The sequence below is a fragment of the Carassius carassius genome, chromosome 31 (assembly GCF_963082965.1).
Source record: "Carassius carassius chromosome 31, fCarCar2.1, whole genome shotgun sequence".
NCBI classification, from domain to species: Eukaryota; Metazoa; Chordata; class Actinopteri; order Cypriniformes; family Cyprinidae; genus Carassius; species Carassius carassius.
Window position 1 is genome coordinate 20,142,493 of NC_081785.1, and position 26,469 is coordinate 20,168,961.

The 26,469-nt window shown below is 49.5% G+C and overlaps 1 protein-coding gene across 4 annotated transcripts in view; it reads right to left on the reverse strand.

The window, feature by feature from the left end:
• LOC132111722 (kinesin-like protein KIF26A) overlaps positions 1-26,469 on the reverse strand; it is a 109,873-nt gene that overhangs the window by 41,732 nt on the left and 41,672 nt on the right. Inside the window, exon 1 of one of the 4 annotated variants that reach the window (XM_059519288.1) lies at positions 19,407-19,979. The exons of the other annotated variants lie outside the window; for them this stretch is intronic. Coding sequence (XP_059375271.1) covers positions 19,407-19,513 — 107 coding nt within the window. The 5' untranslated portion in view covers positions 19,514-19,979. Of the gene's footprint in view, positions 1-19,406; positions 19,980-26,469 lie in introns of those variants that run through there. 4 annotated transcript variants of the gene reach the window in all.

Genomic DNA, 26,469 nt, shown 5'->3' on the forward strand with positions numbered 1-26,469 from the left:
TAGTGTTGCAGCAAACATCAGCTCTTCTACAGCCCCATGTCTATTGAGTCCATACACATGAATCAGCAGATCCTTGTGGTCTAGGGGACTTACTGATGCCTTCTGCTCTTCCTGTGGTGACTGTATGCAAGTGGGCTGACTAGTCTTCCTGACGCAGCAGTTTTCAAGCTTTTCCCTGAGCTGTCACAGACCCCCAGCTGTAAGAATGAAAAACACCAACTGTTTGCTGTATATGTCCTTGTTTTAACAAGGAAAAAGGTTTAGGTGTGTGCTATACTATGCCTGCTTTGCATAATTGTCACTGAAAAGGCCATGTTTGTTCTGTATCTTGTGTTCTGTCCTGTTCTGTACTTCAAATTTAATTTGAGCTCTTTTACATTTGATATTAATTCATCCTGGCTGTTTCAATAAAGTGAAAGGAAGTATATCGGTTCCTTTTAAGTACTTTTGAAAATGTCCAAGGATGCAAACCGCAATGTGAAACGTTAAAGCACTGCATGTCACAACTGCAGAACAAATGCTAAATTATGCATGACTGTCCAAATTGGATCAAAAGTTTGGAAAAAGTTTTTATAATGTATTTACTGTCATTTTTGATCAACTAAATGGATCCTTGCTTAATATAAGTACATAATTTACATCTCTTTCTTGGCTGACCACTGACCACGATCCAGTCTTCTGAGACAGATGTCTATACCAGGTGTAAATGAGGTCCAGATGTCTTGCCATTGGCCAGCCAACAGAGGTTTGAATGCTGTTGTATCATGTGACAACATTTCCTTCTGAGAAACACAGCTGTGCAAAAAGCTGTTCAAGATGCTGGTGATGTTTTGATGAGGAAACATTCTTCATAGGTTAAGTTATCTGGTAGTCTATTTTCTATATATGAATTGCTGTTTGTGTAGAACAAATGCAAGAAGCTTCAAGTCTGTGACATATTAGAGAGAATCCATTGTGATGCTAAAACACTGAAAGTACATTTGTTTCACAAGTGCTTCAAAGCTGAGTATGTCTCCTTTCAGACAAAACAAAGAAGCTTTAGTGTTCTTCGTGTTTTCTCGAAGGTGATAATCACCCCAGTGAGAACTGTATGGGTTGAGAGACTCACAAAATAGGGGTTATTCATACAAACTGGGTGGTGTAAAAAGCAGGATGATGTGGGGAATAATGGAGAGTTAGTGGGAGACATTGCACAGAGGAGTGATTTTGAGTTGTGGCATATTGTTAAGGTGTGGGGGTGAAGACAAGACAGAAGAAACAGGTCCATCGGCTTGACGTCAACTCTGTGTGTACAGTGTAACAAGCAACCACAATTTTGTATTGTAATATCATATTTCAATTATATTTTGTTCCAGATTTGCAATGTTATTTTTTAAATAAGTCGTACTCGGTTACTAAACGTAACCTCGGTTCTCTCTAGAAGAGCGAACGAGTACTGCGTCTTAGCTAAGACGCTACGGGAAAAGTCTCTTTTCACGAAATACTGAAGCAAAAAATTATCCTTAATTTTGTATTTTTGTAAAGCGCATTTGCAGCAGTACACAGCCATAGGCGAGACGGCTCGCTCGCTCACTGGCTTGTTCTGCGGCAACTGCACAGCCTATCGAGCGCAGGCTGATGCAACATCAGACCAATAAGGGCGCTTCGCGCCCTTCTTGCCACTTCCCGCCGAAACGGGTGTGGCCCAACCTATAAAAGGAGCTCGAAAAGGCTGACTCACCTGATTTATTTCATCGCCGAAGCGAACCAGAGTGAATCGTACGCACGGCAGAGAACGCAGTACTCGTTCGCTCTTCTAGAGAGAACCGAGGTTACGTTTAGTAACCGAGTACGTTCTCTTACGAGAGCTCTCTCGTACTGCGTCTTAGCTAAGACGCTACGGGAACCCGATGTAAAACGCCGTGCGCGCAGGGATCACACACCGATAAACCTGAAGCAACGCCCAGGATATACAGTGCACAGTCACCTGAGGGACTCACAGAGAGTCCGGGACAGAAAAAGGGGGAAAAAACCCTCCGTCCCATATCTAGCAGCATCCGTAGATGCGGCAATATGACATCACACAGCCGAGGCAAGGCCTGACCAATGTGGCAATGCGGGTCTTACGCAATACTGCCCATATAACAGTCGGCAGCGTCTAGCGCTCATGAATTCAGAATTCCCCTCAGGGCCCTGATTCTTCTATACAGACAGCAGCCTTGCTTGCAAGGCGGGAACCTCCAGGTTATAGAACCTGATAAATGTAGACGGCGAGGCCCAACCCGCCGCCATACATATATCCTGCAAGGAGATCCCAGTAGACCACGCCCACGATGAGGCGACGCCTCTTGTGGAGTGTGTTCTGACGCCCAACGGGCACTGAAGGCCCCTGGAAGCGTAAGCTAACGCTATGGCGTCAACTATCCATCTGGATAGAGTCTGTCTCGAAACAGCCATTCCTTTGGAACGTCCACCGAATGAGACAAATAGCTGCTCCGTCTGCCTAAAGGCAGCAGAGCGAGACACATAAGCTCTTAAAACCCTGACAGGGCAAAGAAGACTCGAGTCTCCATCCTCCCCTGACACCGGCAGGGCGGACAGGGCAATAACCTGAGCCCGAAACGGTGTGTTGAGGGATTTCGGCACATAACCGTGCCTAGGTTTGAGTATGACCCTTGAGTCATTGGGCCCAAACTCCAAGCACGACTGGCTCACCGAGAGCGCGTGCAAATCACCCACACGCTTCACAGAAGCGAGAGCCAACAAGAATACTGTCTTGAACGACAGATGCTGAAGGCTAACCGATTGGATAGGCTCAAAAGGGGGACCCTTCAAGGCCTCCAAAACCGCCGCGAGGTCCCACATAGGGACTGACGGAGGCCTGGGAGGATTCAGCCTCCTAGCTCCTCTGAGGAACCGGATGACTAAATCGTTCCTTCCTATTGACTGACCGGACGCCGTTTCAGAAAACGCCGCGATGGCCGCCACATAAACTTTGAGCGTGGATGGGGCTCTGCCCTTATCCAACAGCTCCTGTAGGAAGGAGAGGACCTCCGTCACCTCACAACTAAGGGGTGAATAACCTCGAGCTGTGCACCAGCTGGAGAACACCGACCACTTCGAGGCATACAGACGTCGTGTCGACGGAGCTCTAGCCTGAGTGATGGTATTTAGCACTCCCACTGCGAGATCAGCGGGTAACCGTTGAGTGCCCATACATGGAGGGACCACAACTCCGGTTGAGGGTGCCAAATCGAGCCCCTGGCCTGCGAGAGGAGATCTCTCCTCAACGGTACCGGCCATGGGGCGACATCCGCTAATTGCATCAAATCTGGGAACCATGGTTGGTTCTTCCAAAGAGGTGCCACAAGCAGTATTGAACATCTCGTTTCTCTCACCCGTTCTATCACCTGCGGAAGGAGGGAGACGGGAGGGAACGCATAAAGCGGGCAGCACGGCCATTTCCGTGACAGCGCGCTTTCGTTCTTGGAATAGAATGCGGGGCAGTGAGCGTTTTCGTGGGACGCAAAGAGGTCCACCTCCGCCTTGCCAAATCTCTCCCACAACAGCCGAACTGTTTGCGGGTGTAGAGACCATTCGCCCGTAGGGACATTGCCTCTGGACAGCCTGTCTGGACCCAGATTCTGCAGTCCAGGCACATGCACCGCTCTCAGCGAGCGCACGTTGCGCTGAGCCCAAATCAGGAGGCGTTCCGTCAGCCTGTACAGGTTTCGGGACCCGAGACCGCCCTGGCGATTTATGTAGGACACCACGGACATGTTGTCCGAACGGACTACGACGTGGTGATCCTTGATATGGGGACAAAAGCGCGTCAGCGCATTCTCCACTGCCAGCATTTCCAGGCAGTTGATATGATGGAGCTTTTCCCGTTCTGACCATAGGCCAAAGGACGGTCTGCCTTCGAGCAGCGCTCCCCATCCCGAAGTGGAGGCGTCCGTCGACACCATTTTCACACTCGGGGAAGTCCCCAGGCTTACACCTGATCGGTACCAGCCGTTCGCTGTCCAAGGTGCTAGAGCCGCAACGCAGCTCTGATCGACCTTGAAATGCAGCCGGCCAGACGCCCACGCTCTGCGCGGCACCCGAGCCTTCAGCCAGAACTGCAGGGGGCGCATGCGGAGCAGGCCCAGCCGCAGAACCGGAGATGCTGAGGCCATGAGACCCAGCATCCTTTGACAGTGTTTGAGCGACACAGTCGCGCCGCAGCGGAAAGAACTCGCTGCGCGCTGAATGCCCATCGTGCGCTGTGGTGACAGTCGCGCCGTCATGGAACACGAGTCCAGAACTATACCCAGAAACAGGATCGTCTGACTGGGGTTCAGCGAACTCTTCGCCCAATTGACACTGAGGCCGAGCTTCTCGAGGTGATCGAGTAAAACAGCCCTGTGGTTCACGAGCTCCGCTCGTGATTGGGCCAGAACTAGCCAGTCGTCCAAATAATTCAGCACTCGTATGCCTCTGAGTCTGAGAGGAGCGAGCGCTGCATCCATGCACCTCGTAAACGTACGAGGAGCTACGGACAAGCCGAATGGCAGGACTGCAAACTGGTATGCCTGGCCCTCGAAGGCGAATCTCAAAAACCGCCTGTGGTTTGACGCTATCTGTATTTGAAAATACGCGTCCTTCAGATCTATTGACATAAACCAGTCCCCTCCGCGAATCTGCGCGAGGAGCTTCCTGGTCGTGAGCATTTTGAAACTGCGTTTCATCAATGCCTTGTTCAGCTGCCTTAGATCCAGTATGGGCCTGAGACCCCCGTCTCTCTTGGGCACCAGAAAGTATCTGCTGTACAGCCCCCCCTCGCTTTGAGCTTGAGACACAGGCTCTACAGCCCCTTTGCTCAACAGTTTCGATATTTCGGCCCGAAGTATGTGTGCTACTTCTGTTTTGACCGTAGTTTCGACGCGCACTGAGAAGCGCGGTGGGCGTCGAGAAAACTGTAGCGAGTAGCCTCTCTTTATAATGCCTAGCACCCAATCCGAAACCCCTGGAAGCGCTGACCATGCATTCGCATGAATGGCTAAGGGCTGGATGTGACACGCGCTCCGTTGACTGGGCAACGGCGGCGCTCGAGTGTGCTGCGCATCTGAGGCGGGGAGCGCGCTGATCACAGCGGGCAGATCGCTCATCCTCGACCCCGTTCCGGCGCTTAACCGACTGGAGGGAGGCTGAGCGGGTCCCGTGGGACTCAATATATCTGCGAGTAACCGTGGGTTGCATGTGTGCACTTTTACCACTTCCAACTCGCCGTCTGCCTGTGCAGAATGTACGTGCACGGGCCTCGTTTTTACAGAAGCCCCGCGCCGTAAGTGACATAGTGTATGTGGGCACTGGGAAGTGGGCACGTTTACTATGCGGCGCGCTCGACCGATCTGTGTCGATCTTATGTGCGCCCGCCCTGTGTGCAGGGCTGTGCTTACATGTGGGGATGGGCACTGGGTAGTGGGCATCGTCACTGCATTTAAAGCACCATCGGCCGTGGCCGGACGAGCGTGCACGGGTTTCGTTTTTACAGAAACCGCATGACGCGTGTGACATAGTAATTGTGGGCACTGAGGGGTGGGCACGTTTACTATGTAGTGTGCGCGACCGACTTGAGTCGACATTATGAGCGCAGGCCCTGTGTGTAGGGCTGTGCTTACATGTGGAGATGGGCACTGAGGAGTGGGCATCGTCACAACATTTATAGCACCATCGGCCGTGGCCGGGACACCAGAAAAAACGCTGTTTTTGTGAAACATCTGGGTAGCCGTGATAACGGCTTTTGTGTGCAGGCAAGCGGGCACTCGTGCAGGCTTGCTCATTGCAGAAAACACTGAGGCAGTCGCAACTCTTGGAACTGCAACAGCGGCGCGCTTGGGTGAGAGCTCGGCCGCAGCGGAACTCGAACACCGGCGCTTTCCCAGCAGTGCTAGGATGCTTTCGGGGCTTCTGGCTTCACCGCAATCCTCTGCCGCGGCTCCCGCGGCGCGGGGCGACGGCTCGAAGAGCGAGAACGGGGTCCCGAGCTGCGTTGCTGACGCTGTCGTGATGGCGCAGCAGGAGGCGGTGGGCGTGACTGAGAGCTCTGTGGGGCCGGTCTAGAGCGGCTAGCTGCAGAACTGGAGCGCTTGAACGCCTGTGAAGCTTTCTGGTCCTCGGCGAATCTCTCCACAAACTCGTTGACGGAAGATCCAAAGAGGCCGGTAGGAGTTAGCGGAGCGTCAAGAAACGCAGCGCGCTCAGACTCCTTGATGTCAGAAAGCGTCAGCCACAAATGCCTCTCAGCCACCGTAGCGGAAGCCATAACCCGTCCCATGGCCTGTGCAGCGGACTTAGCAGCGCGGAGGGAGAGATCCGAAGCACTCCTCAGATCCGCGAGACAGATCGCTTCAGGTCCCATCTCATCCAGCTTGCGGAGAAGATCGCCCTGGAAAATCTGTAGCGTCGCCATGGTGTGTAACGCAGACGCAGCCTGCCCAGCAGCAGAGAATATCCGTGTGAGCAGCGATGACGTCATGCGGCAGGCTTTGGATGGCAACGCCGCCTTAGTCCGCCGTCCAGCAGAGGGCGGGCAAAGGTGCGCTGCTATAGCCTGTTCCACCGGCGGAAGTGACAGGTAGCCTCTGTTCTTAGCACCGTCCAGTGTGGAGAATGCTGGCGAAACAGATGAGCGGATTCTCGCCGAGAATGGAGCGTCCCAAGCCTTCGCCACTTCTTCGTGAAGCTCAGGAAGAAAAGGGGCGTGTTTTGAGCTTGAGGAAGAGCGCTCATCCGGAAGATAGCTACCATCCAGCCGGGAACGTGAAGGGGGCGCTGGTGCAGACCACTCGAGGCCGAGGCTCGCCGCGGCCAACGAGAGTACACGCATCAGCTCCTTATCGATATCCCCCCGTCTGCTGGGCCTCTGAGCAGCTGGCGCGAGATCCACGGAGCTCGTCCAACCCTCACTGCCCGAAGCCAGCAGAGAGCACGTGTCTTCTTCCTCCGACGCGGGCCTGAGATCCACTTCCTCCGATGACGCGTCGGCAAGCAGCGGACACTGAGCATCGGGAAGCGATGCAGGGGAGACCGGCGAAGCGGAGGGAACCGGCGAGCTCGGCCGAGCTGGAGGCGGTTCTGGTAGGCGCTGCGAGCGGCGCTTCTTACGGCGCTGCGGCGCAGCGGATGATGCAGGCTTCGAGAAGTATGCCAGGCGAGTCCTCAGAGTCACCATAGGCATCAGCTCGCAATGAGGACATCCTCCATCAGCGAGCGCGAGCGCTGCATGGTCTTCACCCAGACAGGAGACGCAGATGACATGACGATCTCCTTCGCTGAGCGGGGTTCTGCACGAGCCGCACGAAGGCATCTTTAAAAAGACGCAGCTCTTTTGTGAACGTGCGTCGCAGGGCGAACACACACACAGATTATGACAGAACAAGGATTATAAAGGATATGGGCGCCGGATAGCGCAGCAGGAACGGCAGTGGAAGGCGGCGGTGCCAGCGGCTTCAGGATGGCTCGTCCTGCTCATGTGCTCTTCCAGACGGCGCTTGCTTCCTCGTGATCCAGCGATGCGTGAGCTTCGCTGAAGAGATGAAAAATCAGGTGAGTCAGCCTTTTCGAGCTCCTTTTATAGGTTGGGCCACACCCGTTTCGGCGGGAAGTGGCAAGAAGGGCGCGAAGCGCCCTTATTGGTCTGATGTTGCATCAGCCTGCGCTCGATAGGCTGTGCAGTTGCCGCAGAACAAGCCAGTGAGCGAGCGAGCCGTCTCGCCTATGGCTGTGTACTGCTGCAAATGCGCTTTACAAAAATACAAAATTAAGGATAATTTTTTGCTTCAGTATTTCGTGAAAAGAGACTTTTCCCGTAGCGTCTTAGCTAAGACGCAGTACGAGAGAGCTCTCGTAAGAGAACTCTTATGCTCACCAAGACTGTATTCATTTGATCAAAAATACAGTAAAAATATTATTATAATTTGAAATAATTATTTTATTTTAAAATGTAGTTTATTCATGTGATGCAAAGATGAATTCAGCATCATTACTCCGGTCTTCAGGGTCACATAATCATTCAGAAATCATTCTACAATATGTGCTGATTTATTAATATATTTTATTAATGCTTTTAAATATAATTTTCTTGTTTTTCTCGTTTGATTTTGGGGTGAAATACTCTTGTGAGATTCACTTACCAGAACACTAAATACAACAGATTAAGAAGAGAAAACGTGAATTATATACAAAAAATTTAGATAATGGTATAAACAAGCTATATACAGAAAACCCGAGAGTGTTCCCGAATCAGTCCACTTGGACACATCAATACTTAAGTCCAAACCCCCTGAGGACACGAAGTGGGTTTGGCTTGAGCAGATCCCTGGGGCTGCTGGCCTAGAGCGATAGATCTATCAATACCTCCATCATCATCGTCTCTCGTTTCTACCCCACCCCCCACTTTACCATAAACCTTCACTGCCTTAATGTGCTGTGAAATCAATTTTAAATCCTATAAAATAAACATTAATATTCAATTAACCAATATTGAGAAACGTCAAACTACTGAGATTAGTTTTACAGACTACTTACCTAAACATTTTATGAGCTTTATGTACATCAAGGAGTCAACGTATGGCTAGTTAGCATGGTTAGCCCCAGTCGTCAGATGCTATTGAGTCTAGACTAAGATATCATGCTATAAGCTAACAATAAATAGTTAGCTTATAAAATATAAGATTCAACTCTATTCAACAGATGTACTGAATTTTCCATGAAACACTATCGAGGGCAGCAAAAAGCATTAGCTGACAGTCTGGCAGGAAAACTTCCCTAATGTTCCATGAAAACAGTTTTACATAACTTAAAATAAACATTAATATTTAATGAACAACTTTTTTTTTGCAATAACGAAAATGAACGACTTTTAGAGACCAGCTTTCTGAACATTTAGTCCGTCCGTTGAATCGACTGTAAGCTAACATGAGCTAACACTGAACAGTTTGATTAAAACACAAGATTTAACTCAAATCCACAGATGGACCAAATTGTTACTAAAGCGCTACTATGGGACAGCAAAAAGCATTAGCAAACAACCTGGAAGCAAAACTGAGCAAACCATGAGTAGAGATGACATATTTCAATTTCCTTCACCACCTGGGCAACTGCTCAAGAGATTCATATCACATGAATGCTAACATATTCTGCAAGTATTATAGATATCCTTAAGTGACGGTTGAGAGATTAAGGCTACAGAAACTCCTCCTTTGACAATATTTTTTTTTTAATTAAATCAGTAGTATGTGTATAATCAGTAGAGTGTGTTGGTAATGACAAGCAACAGGGATCACATTAAGTAGTCTAGGATATTTCTTGAGTTACGGTAAAACATGCAACAAGAATAAGTATGAACTGTACACTAGGGTGGTTTTGGGCTGGGAAATCAGGGGAAGGTTGAACACTAATTAGACACAAAGCTGTTTTCCGATTTTTTTCTTCTGCTCAGGCTTAAAGAGAACCCGGGTGGATCGTGATGGGATTGAGAGCCGCTGCTTTTGTTCTCTCCAGCCACAACAGAGGATATTCGAGCTGGATGACCTCATGGGAATTTTCAACTTCAACCACATCTGCGGTCTGAAAAGACAATAGGTAATAAACCTTTAAATGCATATTCCACTCAGTCTGGTAACACAATTAATAACCTTGGTTGATCCGATCTGTATTTCACAAATACGGGCAAACCGGAGACCTCTTTAGAAGAGCCGCTGATTCCCTCTTCTTCCTTATTTACCGTTTTCTCTAGTAAAATGTGTTTCAATTGCTATTTAGGGTTTGTTTTAATCAGCATTCTCAAGAAATAAAAGCTTCGAGACTACAAAAAAGTTGGTGATGGTGACTTGCCTGTACAGAGTCTGAAGTACAGAGCTAAAGCAATTAAGAATCAATCCTTTTTACGCTACCAAACCGTGGGAAGCCTGAGAGCAGCCACAGCCTCTATTATGAGCATACATTTCCAACCACCACATATGTATTTCCTGCACTATATAAGAGATTAACTATAATCTTAGTTAAAAAAAATACTTCCCAAAGGCCTGCAAACATCACTTTTTCTCGACTGACACAGAGAACCCCTAGACCAAATGGCACTTGGAATTTGACAGCATTTATTTCCTCTATAGTGTTGCAGCAAACATCAGCTCTTCTACAGCCCCATGTCTATTGAGTCCATACACATGAATCAGCAGATCCTTGTGGTCTAGGGGACTTACTGATGCCTTCTGCTCTTCCTGTGGTGACTGTATGCAAGTGGGCTGACTAGTCTTCCTGACGCAGCAGTTTTCAAGCTTTTCCCTGAGCTGTCACAGACCCCCAGCTGTAAGAATGAAAAACACCAACTGTTTGCTGTATATGTCCTTGTTTTAACAAGGAAAAAGGTTTAGGTGTGTGCTATACTATGCCTGCTTTGCATAATTGTCACTGAAAAGGCCATGTTTGTTCTGTATCTTGTGTTCTGTCCTGTTCTGTACTTCAAATTTAATTTGAGCTCTTTTACATTTGATATTAATTCATCCTGGCTGTTTCAATAAAGTGAAAGGAAGTATATCGGTTCCTTTTAAGTACTTTTGAAAATGTCCAAGGATGCAAACCGCAATGTGAAACGTTAAAGCACTGCATGTCACAACTGCAGAACAAATGCTAAATTATGCATGACTGTGTCCAAATTGGATCAAAAGTTTGGAAAAAGTTTTTATAATGTATTTACTGTCATTTTTGATCAACTAAATGGATCCTTGCTTAATATAAGTACATAATTTACATCTCTTTCTTGGCTGACCACTGACCACGATCCAGTCTTCTGAGACAGATGTCTATACCAGGTGTAAATGAGGTCCAGATGTCTTGCCATTGGCCAGTCAACAGAGGTTTGAATGCTGTTGTATCATGTGACAACATTTCCTTCTGAGAAACACAGCTGTGCAAAAAGCTGTTCAAGATGCTGGTGATGTTTTGATGAGGAAACATTCTTCATAGGTTAAGTTATCTGGTAGTCTATTTTCTATATATGAATTGCTGTTTGTGTAGAACAAATGCAAGAAGCTTCAAGTCTGTGACATATTAGAGAGAATCCATTGTGATGCTAAAACACTGAAAGTACATTTGTTTCACAAGTGCTTCAAAGCTGAGTATGTCTCCTTTCAGACAAAACAAAGAAGCTTTAGTGTTCTTCGTGTTTTCTCGAAGGTGATAATCACCCCAGTGAGAACTGTATGGGTTGAGAGACTCACAAAATAGGGGTTATTCATACAAACTGGGTGGTGTAAAAAGCAGGATGATGTGGGGAATAATGGAGAGTTAGTGGGAGACATTGCACAGAGGAGTGATTTTGAGTTGTGGCATATTGTTAAGGTGTGGGGGTGAAGACAAGACAGAAGAAACAGGTCCATCGGCTTGACGTCAACTCTGTGTGTACAGTGTAACAAGCAACCACAATTTTGTATTGTAATATCATATTTCAATTATATTTTGTTCCAGATTTGCAATGTTATTTTTTAAATAAGTCGTACTCGGTTACTAAACGTAACCTCGGTTCTCTCTAGAAGAGCGAACGAGTACTGCGTCTTAGCTAAGACGCTACGGGAAAAGTCTCTTTTCACGAAATACTGAAGCAAAAAATTATCCTTAATTTTGTATTTTTGTAAAGCGCATTTGCAGCAGTACACAGCCATAGGCGAGACGGCTCGCTCGCTCACTGGCTTGTTCTGCGGCAACTGCACAGCCTATCGAGCGCAGGCTGATGCAACATCAGACCAATAAGGGCGCTTCGCGCCCTTCTTGCCACTTCCCGCCGAAACGGGTGTGGCCCAACCTATAAAAGGAGCTCGAAAAGGCTGACTCACCTGATTTATTTCATCGCCGAAGCGAACCAGAGTGAATCGTACGCACGGCAGAGAACGCAGTACTCGTTCGCTCTTCTAGAGAGAACCGAGGTTACGTTTAGTAACCGAGTACGTTCTCTTACGAGAGCTCTCTCGTACTGCGTCTTAGCTAAGACGCTACGGGAACCCGATGTAAAACGCCGTGCGCGCAGGGATCACACACCGATAAACCTGAAGCAACGCCCAGGATATACAGTGCACAGTCACCTGAGGGACTCACAGAGAGTCCGGGACAGAAAAAGGGGGAAAAAACCCTCCGTCCCATATCTAGCAGCATCCGTAGATGCGGCAATATGACATCACACAGCCGAGGCAAGGCCTGACCAATGTGGCAATGCGGGTCTTACGCAATACTGCCCATATAACAGTCGGCAGCGTCTAGCGCTCATGAATTCAGAATTCCCCTCAGGGCCCTGATTCTTCTATACAGACAGCAGCCTTGCTTGCAAGGCGGGAACCTCCAGGTTATAGAACCTGATAAATGTAGACGGCGAGGCCCAACCCGCCGCCATACATATATCCTGCAAGGAGATCCCAGTAGACCACGCCCACGATGAGGCGACGCCTCTTGTGGAGTGTGTTCTGACGCCCAACGGGCACTGAAGGCCCCTGGAAGCGTAAGCTAACGCTATGGCGTCAACTATCCATCTGGATAGAGTCTGTCTCGAAACAGCCATTCCTTTGGAACGTCCACCGAATGAGACAAATAGCTGCTCCGTCTGCCTAAAGGCAGCAGAGCGAGACACATAAGCTCTTAAAACCCTGACAGGGCAAAGAAGACTCGAGTCTCCATCCTCCCCTGACACCGGCAGGGCGGACAGGGCAATAACCTGAGCCCGAAACGGTGTGTTGAGGGATTTCGGCACATAACCGTGCCTAGGTTTGAGTATGACCCTTGAGTCATTGGGCCCAAACTCCAAGCACGACTGGCTCACCGAGAGCGCGTGCAAATCACCCACACGCTTCACAGAAGCGAGAGCCAACAAGAATACTGTCTTGAACGACAGATGCTGAAGGCTAACCGATTGGATAGGCTCAAAAGGGGGACCCTTCAAGGCCTCCAAAACCGCCGCGAGGTCCCACATAGGGACTGACGGAGGCCTGGGAGGATTCAGCCTCCTAGCTCCTCTGAGGAACCGGATGACTAAATCGTTCCTTCCTATTGACTGACCGGACGCCGTTTCAGAAAACGCCGCGATGGCCGCCACATAAACTTTGAGCGTGGATGGGGCTCTGCCCTTATCCAACAGCTCCTGTAGGAAGGAGAGGACCTCCGTCACCTCACAACTAAGGGGTGAATAACCTCGAGCTGTGCACCAGCTGGAGAACACCGACCACTTCGAGGCATACAGACGTCGTGTCGACGGAGCTCTAGCCTGAGTGATGGTATTTAGCACTCCCACTGCGAGATCAGCGGGTAACCGTTGAGTGCCCATACATGGAGGGACCACAACTCCGGTTGAGGGTGCCAAATCGAGCCCCTGGCCTGCGAGAGGAGATCTCTCCTCAACGGTACCGGCCATGGGGCGACATCCGCTAATTGCATCAAATCTGGGAACCATGGTTGGTTCTTCCAAAGAGGTGCCACAAGCAGTATTGAACATCTCGTTTCTCTCACCCGTTCTATCACCTGCGGAAGGAGGGAGACGGGAGGGAACGCATAAAGCGGGCAGCACGGCCATTTCCGTGACAGCGCGCTTTCGTTCTTGGAATAGAATGCGGGGCAGTGAGCGTTTTCGTGGGACGCAAAGAGGTCCACCTCCGCCTTGCCAAATCTCTCCCACAACAGCCGAACTGTTTGCGGGTGTAGAGACCATTCGCCCGTAGGGACATTGCCTCTGGACAGCCTGTCTGGACCCAGATTCTGCAGTCCAGGCACATGCACCGCTCTCAGCGAGCGCACGTTGCGCTGAGCCCAAATCAGGAGGCGTTCCGTCAGCCTGTACAGGTTTCGGGACCCGAGACCGCCCTGGCGATTTATGTAGGACACCACGGACATGTTGTCCGAACGGACTACGACGTGGTGATCCTTGATATGGGGACAAAAGCGCGTCAGCGCATTCTCCACTGCCAGCATTTCCAGGCAGTTGATATGATGGAGCTTTTCCCGTTCTGACCATAGGCCAAAGGACGGTCTGCCTTCGAGCAGCGCTCCCCATCCCGAAGTGGAGGCGTCCGTCGACACCATTTTCACACTCGGGGAAGTCCCCAGGCTTACACCTGATCGGTACCAGCCGTTCGCTGTCCAAGGTGCTAGAGCCGCAACGCAGCTCTGATCGACCTTGAAATGCAGCCGGCCAGACGCCCACGCTCTGCGCGGCACCCGAGCCTTCAGCCAGAACTGCAGGGGGCGCATGCGGAGCAGGCCCAGCCGCAGAACCGGAGATGCTGAGGCCATGAGACCCAGCATCCTTTGACAGTGTTTGAGCGACACAGTCGCGCCGCAGCGGAAAGAACTCGCTGCGCGCTGAATGCCCATCGTGCGCTGTGGTGACAGTCGCGCCGTCATGGAACACGAGTCCAGAACTATACCCAGAAACAGGATCGTCTGACTGGGGTTCAGCGAACTCTTCGCCCAATTGACACTGAGGCCGAGCTTCTCGAGGTGATCGAGTAAAACAGCCCTGTGGTTCACGAGCTCCGCTCGTGATTGGGCCAGAACTAGCCAGTCGTCCAAATAATTCAGCACTCGTATGCCTCTGAGTCTGAGAGGAGCGAGCGCTGCATCCATGCACCTCGTAAACGTACGAGGAGCTACGGACAAGCCGAATGGCAGGACTGCAAACTGGTATGCCTGGCCCTCGAAGGCGAATCTCAAAAACCGCCTGTGGTTTGACGCTATCTGTATTTGAAAATACGCGTCCTTCAGATCTATTGACATAAACCAGTCCCCTCCGCGAATCTGCGCGAGGAGCTTCCTGGTCGTGAGCATTTTGAAACTGCGTTTCATCAATGCCTTGTTCAGCTGCCTTAGATCCAGTATGGGCCTGAGACCCCCGTCTCTCTTGGGCACCAGAAAGTATCTGCTGTACAGCCCCCCCTCGCTTTGAGCTTGAGACACAGGCTCTACAGCCCCTTTGCTCAACAGTTTCGATATTTCGGCCCGAAGTATGTGTGCTACTTCTGTTTTGACCGTAGTTTCGACGCGCACTGAGAAGCGCGGTGGGCGTCGAGAAAACTGTAGCGAGTAGCCTCTCTTTATAATGCCTAGCACCCAATCCGAAACCCCTGGAAGCGCTGACCATGCATTCGCATGAATGGCTAAGGGCTGGATGTGACACGCGCTCCGTTGACTGGGCAACGGCGGCGCTCGAGTGTGCTGCGCATCTGAGGCGGGGAGCGCGCTGATCACAGCGGGCAGATCGCTCATCCTCGACCCCGTTCCGGCGCTTAACCGACTGGAGGGAGGCTGAGCGGGTCCCGTGGGACTCAATATATCTGCGAGTAACCGTGGGTTGCATGTGTGCACTTTTACCACTTCCAACTCGCCGTCTGCCTGTGCAGAATGTACGTGCACGGGCCTCGTTTTTACAGAAGCCCCGCGCCGTAAGTGACATAGTGTATGTGGGCACTGGGAAGTGGGCACGTTTACTATGCGGCGCGCTCGACCGATCTGTGTCGATCTTATGTGCGCCCGCCCTGTGTGCAGGGCTGTGCTTACATGTGGGGATGGGCACTGGGTAGTGGGCATCGTCACTGCATTTAAAGCACCATCGGCCGTGGCCGGACGAGCGTGCACGGGTTTCGTTTTTACAGAAACCGCATGACGCGTGTGACATAGTAATTGTGGGCACTGAGGGGTGGGCACGTTTACTATGTAGTGTGCGCGACCGACTTGAGTCGACATTATGAGCGCAGGCCCTGTGTGTAGGGCTGTGCTTACATGTGGAGATGGGCACTGAGGAGTGGGCATCGTCACAACATTTATAGCACCATCGGCCGTGGCCGGGACACCAGAAAAAACGCTGTTTTTGTGAAACATCTGGGTAGCCGTGATAACGGCTTTTGTGTGCAGGCAAGCGGGCACTCGTGCAGGCTTGCTCATTGCAGAAAACACTGAGGCAGTCGCAACTCTTGGAACTGCAACAGCGGCGCGCTTGGGTGAGAGCTCGGCCGCAGCGGAACTCGAACACCGGCGCTTTCCCAGCAGTGCTAGGATGCTTTCGGGGCTTCTGGCTTCACCGCAATCCTCTGCCGCGGCTCCCGCGGCGCGGGGCGACGGCTCGAAGAGCGAGAACGGGGTCCCGAGCTGCGTTGCTGACGCTGTCGTGATGGCGCAGCAGGAGGCGGTGGGCGTGACTGAGAGCTCTGTGGGGCCGGTCTAGAGCGGCTAGCTGCAGAACTGGAGCGCTTGAACGCCTGTGAAGCTTTCTGGTCCTCGGCGAATCTCTCCACAAACTCGTTGACGGAAGATCCAAAGAGGCCGGTAGGAGTTAGCGGAGCGTCAAGAAACGCAGCGCGCTCAGACTCCTTGATGTCAGAAAGCGTCAGCCACAAATGCCTCTCAGCCACCGTAGCGGAAGCCATAACCCGTCCCATGGCCTGTGCAGCGGACTTAGCAGCGCGGAGGGAGAGATCCGAAGCACTCCTCAGATCCGCGAGACAGATCGCTTCAGGTCCCATCTCATCCAGCTTGCGGAGAAGATCGCCCTGGAAAATCTGTAGCGTCGCCATGGTGTGTAACGCAGACGCAGCCTGCCCAGCAGCAGAGAATATCCGTGTGAGCAGCGATGACGTCATGCGGCAGGCTTTGGATGGCAACGCCGCCTTAGTCCGCCGTCCAGCAGAGGGCGGGCAAAGGTGCGCTGCTATAGCCTGTTCCACCGGCGGAAGTGACAGGTAGCCTCTGTTCTTAGCACCGTCCAGTGTGGAGAATGCTGGCGAAACAGATGAGCGGATTCTCGCCGAGAATGGAGCGTCCCAAGCCTTCGCCACTTCTTCGTGAAGCTCAGGAAGAAAAGGGGCGTGTTTTGAGCTTGAGGAAGAGCGCTCATCCGGAAGATAGCTACCATCCAGCCGGGAACGTGAAGGGGGCGCTGGTGCAGACCACTCGAGGCCGAGGCTCGCCGCGGCCAACGAGAGTACACGCATCAGCTCCTTATCGATATCCCCCCGTCTGCTGGGCCTCTGAGCAGCTGGCGCGAGATCCACGGAGCTCGTCCAACCCTCACTGCCCGAAGCCAGCAGAGAGCACGTGTCTTCTTCCTCCGACGCGGGCCTGAGATCCACTTCCTCCGATGACGCGTCGGCAAGCAGCGGACACTGAGCATCGGGAAGCGATGCAGGGGAGACCGGCGAAGCGGAGGGAACCGGCGAGCTCGGCCGAGCTGGAGGCGGTTCTGGTAGGCGCTGCGAGCGGCGCTTCTTACGGCGCTGCGGCGCAGCGGATGATGCAGGCTTCGAGAAGTATGCCAGGCGAGTCCTCAGAGTCACCATAGGCATCAGCTCGCAATGAGGACATCCTCCATCAGCGAGCGCGAGCGCTGCATGGTCTTCACCCAGACAGGAGACGCAGATGACATGACGATCTCCTTCGCTGAGCGGGGTTCTGCACGAGCCGCACGAAGGCATCTTTAAAAAGACGCAGCTCTTTTGTGAACGTGCGTCGCAGGGCGAACACACACACAGATTATGACAGAACAAGGATTATAAAGGATATGGGCGCCGGATAGCGCAGCAGGAACGGCAGTGGAAGGCGGCGGTGCCAGCGGCTTCAGGATGGCTCGTCCTGCTCATGTGCTCTTCCAGACGGCGCTTGCTTCCTCGTGATCCAGCGATGCGTGAGCTTCGCTGAAGAGATGAAAAATCAGGTGAGTCAGCCTTTTCGAGCTCCTTTTATAGGTTGGGCCACACCCGTTTCGGCGGGAAGTGGCAAGAAGGGCGCGAAGCGCCCTTATTGGTCTGATGTTGCATCAGCCTGCGCTCGATAGGCTGTGCAGTTGCCGCAGAACAAGCCAGTGAGCGAGCGAGCCGTCTCGCCTATGGCTGTGTACTGCTGCAAATGCGCTTTACAAAAATACAAAATTAAGGATAATTTTTTGCTTCAGTATTTCGTGAAAAGAGACTTTTCCCGTAGCGTCTTAGCTAAGACGCAGTACGAGAGAGCTCTCGTAAGAGAACTCTTATGCTCACCAAGACTGTATTCATTTGATCAAAAATACAGTAAAAATATTATTATAATTTGAAATAATTATTTTATTTTAAAATGTAGTTTATTCATGTGATGCAAAGATGAATTCAGCATCATTACTCCGGTCTTCAGGGTCACATAATCATTCAGAAATCATTCTACAATATGTGCTGATTTATTAATATATTTTATTAATGCTTTTAAATATAATTTTCTTGTTTTTCTCGTTTGATTTTGGGGTGAAATACTCTTGTGAGATTCACTTACCAGAACACTAAATACAACAGATTAAGAAGAGAAAACGTGAATTATATACAAAAAATTTAGATAATGGTATAAACAAGCTATATACAGAAAACCCGAGAGTGTTCCCGAATCAGTCCACTTGGACACATCAATACTTAAGTCCAAACCCCCTGAGGACACGAAGTGGGTTTGGCTTGAGCAGATCCCTGGGGCTGCTGGCCTAGAGCGATAGATCTATCAATACCTCCATCATCCACCCTCACCACCCAAAATCACACAGCAGAACATCACTTCCCACCGCAGACTCTTCACACATGGACATTCTGCCCTGAGTGGCCCCCTCTTTCCCAGCCTCCACTTCTCAAGGACCTGCCTCAGCTGCTCCGTGACCATTACAGACACACACACACACACACACACACACACACACACACACACACACACGCGCACACACACACACACACACACACACACACACACACACACACACACACACACACACACACTTACAGGCAAACTCAAGCTTGACTGCATGATTAGGACTGGGGACCACCAGCTGGAGGTTCGGCCAGAGTAAATACACAGTAAAACAACAAGGCACATCTCAGCACAGCACTGTCAACAAAACAGATCCTACTACAGGTAAAGTCAATGATCAATGAGTTAAATTAGGACCAAGTGATTGATACATAGAATACACTACTCATAGAGAAGCATCCACAAAACCAAATTAATTTGAGAGACTTTTAGACTGTTTCAATGAACCAGTTCGAAAACTGTTCATTGATTCACCCGAGTAATCTCTAGAAAGCCTGATTTATTTGAGAAACTGCAAATGTATTGATTCCTTCAGACGGTTTCAATAAACCTGTTTAAAAACTATTCATTTGATTCATCACTCAAAGGTGTTGACATATGTTTCGTAGTGAATTACTTTTTTTAAATAGTGATTTTTAACACTTTTCAAATAAATTAAACAGAATGTTAAAAATAAAAATAAAATCTACCATATACCTGAGTCATGCTTTGCAAACTGCTCCAACTCAGTCATAAAAAAAAAAAAAACCTTGTCAAACGTCCTGCAAAGTCCTAACTTTTAATCTCAAACCACAAGTTTCTCTATCTTGGTGACTTACTTCAGTTTCATTGTGCCGCTCCACTCATTTTCCTCCACAGTCCATGATTTTCTCTCCCACCAGCTGCGAGTGTCGGTGTGGTGCATTAGTCCGAGTCTGCCCACCATGTGTGTGGATTCACCTCACTGCCAACCAGCTCACTGAAACAGTGTCTTCAAAGTAACTGCACATTGGTGTGTTCAGCACTATCAGTCTTGACTGGAGCAATCCAGTGTCCTGGCTCCCGTCACACAGCTGTGCAGCAGGGCCCGGCTCCACTCAAGGGCCCCGACCACTCAGAATTAATCTGTTTTCCCAATTTGTCCCTGTCAGGGATTAGTGCTGTCATTCAAAAAGCAGCCATCCACATGGATCATTTGCCTGTTTCTTTTTCCACTGCTCTTTTCCTCTGTGTACTTTATCTCTCCATCTCTCTGCCACGGCTCTGTTTCGGGATATCTTTCTCACTGGAATCCTCACTGTGATGGGTGGCCTATGGAGCCGACGTTATCAGCTTAGCTCAGTGATGTTGTGACTAAGTTCAAGAACTCTCAACAACCCCTCTCTTCTCATTCGCTTACCTCTCCACTCCTTAGTCAACCATCCCCCATGTCACCATTCCATCGGCTCCATTAGAGCCCCACCCCCTTGTCCCACCCTTCAGAAGACCACTGTCCACATTAGCACTGACACAGCATGTGGGTGGAAAGGTGAATGGCATCCCACTGTTTACAAATCTTGGGATGCTTTATCATTATTGGCCCACTACAGCAGTAGAAGGAAGGAAATCTTCCAAACAATGAGATGAAACTGATGCATTTATGTACCTAATTGACTTTAAATTGAAGCACACTATGAGAACTCAAGAATTAGGCGCAATGCTAGTCATGAAGGGGTAAGCACACAAATGCATCAACTGAGCTCTCATTACAAGAGGAAGAATTGTTAAATATCTACTAACTTATGCATGGAAAGGTTACCTGAAAGCTTTGTAGTCTTTGTTAAGTATACGCATGCAAAACAAATCGAAATACAGGCTAAATGGGTGGCATTCAGTAGTTTGATGCCATTTTTGCCATTTAATTGCTTAATTTTTTATTTCATATTGTGCAGGTTACACCGTCAATGTATTTCACCTTTTTGAAATCATGTGGCCTGCTATGTTTCACTTGACTTAGGAGGGAATCACAATGCTCATTGGCTCTGTAGGTAGTTTAGTAGCATGTTGTTTGGTGATGCAAAGAGTGAAAATTAGACAAAAGAACACTTATTTTTGTGCTTTAGCAGCAGAGACAACAGAAGAATCAGTATCTGTATGGTCAAAGAAGATGAATAGATTTGAATTCCAGGGACAGAGACATAAAAACAGCCTCAGGCAAATGGCCCTGAGCATTCTCACTAGATTTTGGAGCATGAGCTCTGGCTCTCCTGAGATTGCATATGGGAGTGTAATCTTACATATATATATATATATATATATATATATATATATATATATATATATATATATATATATATATATAAAACGTCAGCTCACTTAAGCGTTTGCTCCCAGGCATACATCATTACGAGACAGGAAGCTTGCACTACAGGCTCCCATGAACATGTTTAGGACTTTTTGCCGCTGGCTATATAGATTACAGGTAATAAAGTTAATGTTCAGTTTCTTGCTTAGACTGATAGTTTCACTTCATAAGACCTCAATTTATTGTCAAGAGCCATCAGTATTAAATCTGTGGTGCCTATATATAATTCTTAGCCATGGACTTGCATTTTATGAATCACAAAGACTGTTCTTCTGAAGAAAAAAGTCACCTACATCTTGAATAGCCAGAGGATGAGTAAATTGACTGCAACTTTTCATTTTTGGGTGACTGATCACCAGTGTTTGGAATAACGGCGTTTAAAAGAACGGCGTTAGCTAACGACGTTATTTTTTCAGTAACGGGGTAATCTAACTAATTACTTTTCCCGTCGTTACAACGCCGTTAACGTTACTGAACATTAAATGCGGTGCGTTACTATGCATTGATTTAATATGCAATCCGAACGCACCCCTGACTCACACAGCGAGTGAGCAGGTGGGTTAATAACGAGATAAGCGATTATGATTGGCTAAGGCAGAGTCATGTGTTTCATGGTAGCCAATCAGAGCCAGTGTTTTTACACACGCGCCAGCGGCGCCAAACACACACAGTCACACAAACGCAACAGCTACACACAGAGATTCGCAGCAGAAATGGCGAGTCAGGACCAATCCGATGAAACGTTGGCATTTTCATGGTGGAGATATAAGCACTACTTCAAATTCATTGTAGTCAAAGGCAAGAACGTGCATGTAATGTGTGACACACGCATCTACAAAGCTAGTGGCCAAAAACACTTTTCTTACAAAGAGTGCAGGATAAAACACTTGCTGTCTGTTGACGTGCAATAAATCTCAAAAGTTATGTACGAACACCTGTCTGTTCTACTTATTTCAACTGACTTGTGAAAACTGCTTAAAAAAAAAAATTCTTTGACATATAGCAACTTTTTTTTTTTTTTTTTTTTTCCAGTAACGCAAATAGTTACTTTCCCTGGTAACGAGTTACTTTTATTATAGAGTAATTCAGTTACTAACTCAGTTACTTTTTGGAACAAGTAGTGAGTAACTATAACTAATTACTTTTTTAAAGTAACGTTCCCAACAGTGCTGATCACTTTAAAGTACAGGAAAACTAAAATGTTAATGCTAATTCTAAATAAAGAATGCCCCTTTATCAGTAGGTATTAGTAGATTATAAACATTTAACATAAAACTATTTTGTTCTTTGTTTGTAAACAACTTGGTAATTGTCACAGAGCGCACGCCTGTCACGGAGCGCGCGCCTTCACCTCTCTCCGGTCTCATGCGCTCCTTGTCACCTGAGTTCTAGGACTGCAATTCCCATCTTTCCCTTCTGCTATCATTAGTTCCCAGCCCTGCCTGGTTTTCCCATCAGCGTCATCATATCCACCTGTTAATCATTATCCCCCCTTTATCTGGACTGCCTGATTCTGTGTTTCTCTGTGAAGTGTTGTTTTGCCACGCTGCATGTTGCTTCGTGCTTCCTTAGTGTTTTATGCTCTGTGCATCCTTAGTTTGATACCTGCTTCAATAAAGTCCTGCAGATGGATCCGACTGCCTCTACTTCATCATTACAGAACACTTCACCACCACAGGATCCAGCAGACTTCCTGAGTCTTGCTTCCGAGGTTTATTCCCAGGCATCTGTGTTAATCACACACTAACAGCAGCTGACCAAGTTAACGAATCTCACCGAAGAACTTGTGAGGTCTGTTCATACTCTCACTCTGCAGAGCGTGGTCGCTAATTCAGCGCAAGCTCCTGCTGCACCTGTGCACGTCACATCAAGCGTGAGTACGGCTGCATGCAATCCCAAATTATCTCTACCAGAGAAGTTTAATGGCTCACCAGCTGCCTATAGAGGATTTCTGTTGCAGTGTGAATTATTCGTCAGCCAGCAACCCCAGCTGTATCCCAATGACGCGTCCCGCGTTTCATTCATCTGCTCACTACTCACCGAAAGGGCGTTGGAGTGGGCGACTGCTCTCTGGTCTGGGGGTCATCATACCTTTCCCTCCTTTAATGTGTTTATGTCTCAATTCAGAGAGGTATTTGAACATCCCGCTGGCGGCAAGGAACCAGGGGAACAGCTCCTCACATTAAGTCAAGGGAATTCCACCGCGGCGGATTACACGCTTTCCTTCCGCACCCTGGCAGCGCAGACGGGGTGGACAGAGGCACCGCTTAAACTGCTGTATCGTAGGGGGCTGCAAACGCATCTGCAAGGGAAATTGGCGTGTCGCGATGATGGGATGTCCCTCTGAGAACTTATGGAGCTTGCCATTCGCCTCGACAATCTCATCCGCTCCCGACGCACGCCTCTCACATCCAGCTTTTTCACTCATCCCTCTTCCGGCACGGATTACGAGCCTATGCAGGTCGGCTTCAAACATCTCACCACGGAGGAACGTGAGAGAAGGATGCGGAATAAATTATGCCTGTACTGTGGCCAAGCCGGTCATCAGAGAGCTTCATGTCCTGTAAGGCCTCTGCGGTGAGTCCTTTGATTAATTCTCCACGTTCTCTCACCCTCGAAGTTTCATTGTATTTTAATGGGAATAGTTGTGAAACAAGAGCTTTAATTGACTCTGGCGCAGCTGGTAATTTTGTCGATTTGGAGTTTGCCTTGTCTAAAAATATCTCTCTCATTCCTTGTGAGTCTCATGTGGCTGTGGCCGCTCTGGATGGACGCCCCCTGGGGACAGGGGAGGTACAATACATCACGCAGCCTCTGACGCTCAACTTCGGGTCTCGCCACACGGAGAGAATTCAGTTGTACTCAATTAACTCACCCCTTCATCCTGTGATTCTGGGATTGCCATGGCTGGAGAGACACAACCCTCTAATTTCCTGGGTCGACAGGAGAATCACTGAATGGTCCCCTTTCTCTCACGCCCACTGCCTGCCTGCTCTCCATGGTCCTGAATCTAGCCACAGTTCCCCCGAGAGAGTGAATCTGCAAGGAGTTCCTGCCGTATATCATGATCTGGCCCAGGCATTCAGCAAGAGAGAGGCTTCACTTTTACCCCCACACCGGTCCAGTGACTGCGCTATTGAACTTCTACCTGGAGACTGAGGCCATGAGAGCGTATATCGAGGAACAGCTTGCTAAGGGATTTATCACCACTTCCACATCCCCGGCGTCTGCGGGGTTTTTCTTCGTCAAGAAGAAGGACGGGAGTCTTCGGCCCTGCATCGATTTCCGTGGTCTCAATGAGGTAACTGTGAAATATCGATACCCTCTGCCTTTAGTCCCTGCAGCACTGGAGATGCTTCGCTCAGCCCGGTACTTCACCAAATTGGTTTTGAGGAACGCTTACAACCTCATTCGCATACGGAGGGGTGACGATTGGAAGACGGCCTTTTCTACGACCACTGGCCACTATGAGTATCGGGTAATGCCCTTCGGGCTGTCCAATAGTCCTTCTGTGTTCCAGTCTTTCATTAATGAGGTCTTCCGGGACATGCTGAATCAGAGGGTTATTGTTTATATTGATGATATCTTGATTTTTTCAGAGACTCTCGAAGCTCATGTACGGGACGTGCGTGCAGTTTTCAAACGTTTGATTAAGAATCAGCTCTATGCCAAAACTCAGAAGTGCGAGTTTCATCAGACGCGCATCACCTTCCTGGGATATGTCATCAGCGCTGAGGGGGTTCTCATGGATGACAGCAAGGTCAAGGCCGTGGTGGACTGGCCTCAACCTTCTTCTGTGAAGGAATTACAGCGATTTCTGGGGTTCGCCAACTTTTATCGTAGGTTCATTCGTAACTTCAGTCTCATTGTGGCTCCTCTCACATCTCTTCTCCAGGGCGGGAAGCGCTTCCAATGGTCTTCTGAGTGCACTGCAGCGTTTAATCAGCTGAAAGTGAGATTCACTGCCGCACCCATCCTCCATCATCCAGACCCGGAGAGGGAGTTCGCCGTGGAGGTTGACGCCTCGAACACTGGAGTGGGTGCGATCCTGTCCCAACGTCACGGTAACCCTGCAAGAATGTTTCCCTTTGCCTTTTACTCCCGCAAGTTAAGCTCGGCGGAGCGCAATTATGATGTGGGTGACCGGGAGCTTCTAGACATGAAGGCTGCCCTGGAGCAATGGAGGCACTGGCTGGAGGGGGCACGTCAACCTTTCACCGTCCTCACAGACCACCGAAACCTTGAATACATCAGGTCTGCCAAGCGTTTGAATGCCCGCCAGGCTCGCTGGTCACTGTTTTTCTCCCGTTTCAATTTCAGGATCACGTACAGACCTGGGTCCAAGAACGGGAAGGCTGATGCTCTGTCTCGTCAGTTCGAGGATTTCAACAAAATCACCAAGCCAGAACCCATCCTACCTCCCACTCTGATCGTGGCACCTGTGCAGTGGGATATTATCTCGGAGGTCACTGAGGCTCAGCAAGCTCTTCCTGTACCGGCCGAGTGTCCTGTGGACCGCTTTTTCGTGCCTCTCGAGCTCCGTGAGCGGGTGCCTTCAATGGGTTCACTGCACACCCAGCGCAGGACATCCAGGTATCACTGCTACTGTACAGTTAGTCTCCAACCGCTTCTGGTGGTCCAGACTCCGGGCTGATGTTATCAAATTCATCCATCAATTTTCCACCTGTAACACAGTCAAATCTTCCCACCTTAAACCTGCCGGTCTCTTACAGCCACTTCCAGTTCCTCAGCGCCCGTGGTCCCACATCGCTGTGGATTTCGTAACGGATTTACCTCCGTCTCAGGGATTCACCACAGTGCTGTCGGTCGTGGATCGCTTCTCCAAGTCCTGTCGTTTCTTTCCCCTTAAGGGTCTACCCACTGCCATGCAGACTGTGGAGGAGCTTCTCAATCACGTATTTCTTCTGTTTGGCATCCCCGAGGACATTGTCTCCGACCGTGGTCCTCAGTTCACTTCCCGTGTATGGAGGGGACTTTGCTCCAAACTCAATATCAACATAAGCCTCACCTCTGGATACCACCCGCAGTCTAACGGTCAGGCTGAAAGGGGCAAACCAGGACCTCATTCGGTTTCTGCGGACATACTGTTACGAGAACCAACAGGACTGGAGCCGATTCTTGGTCTGGGCGGAGTACGCCCAAAATTCCCTGGTAAAGCCTGCCACTGGTCTAACGCCCTTCCAATGCGTCTTAGGTTTCCAACCCCCTCTCTTCCCGTGGTCAGGAGAGCCGTCAGACCTCCCTGCGGTGGATATGTGGTTGCAACGCAGCGAGGCCACTTGGAATACCGCTCATGTCCATCTGCGACGTGCCATCCGCCACTTTCAACTTCATGCGGATCGTAGGAGACGTGAGGGTCCGCGGTATAGGCCTGGACAGTGGGTGTGGCTCTCCACCCGTGATCTACGTTTAAGGCTCCCAAGCAAGAAGTTGTCACCTCGCTTCATTGGGCCCTTCAAGATTCTTCGACAGATCACTCCGGCCTCATTTCGTTTGGCTCTCCCAGCACATTATAGAATCTCACCCACCTTTCATAT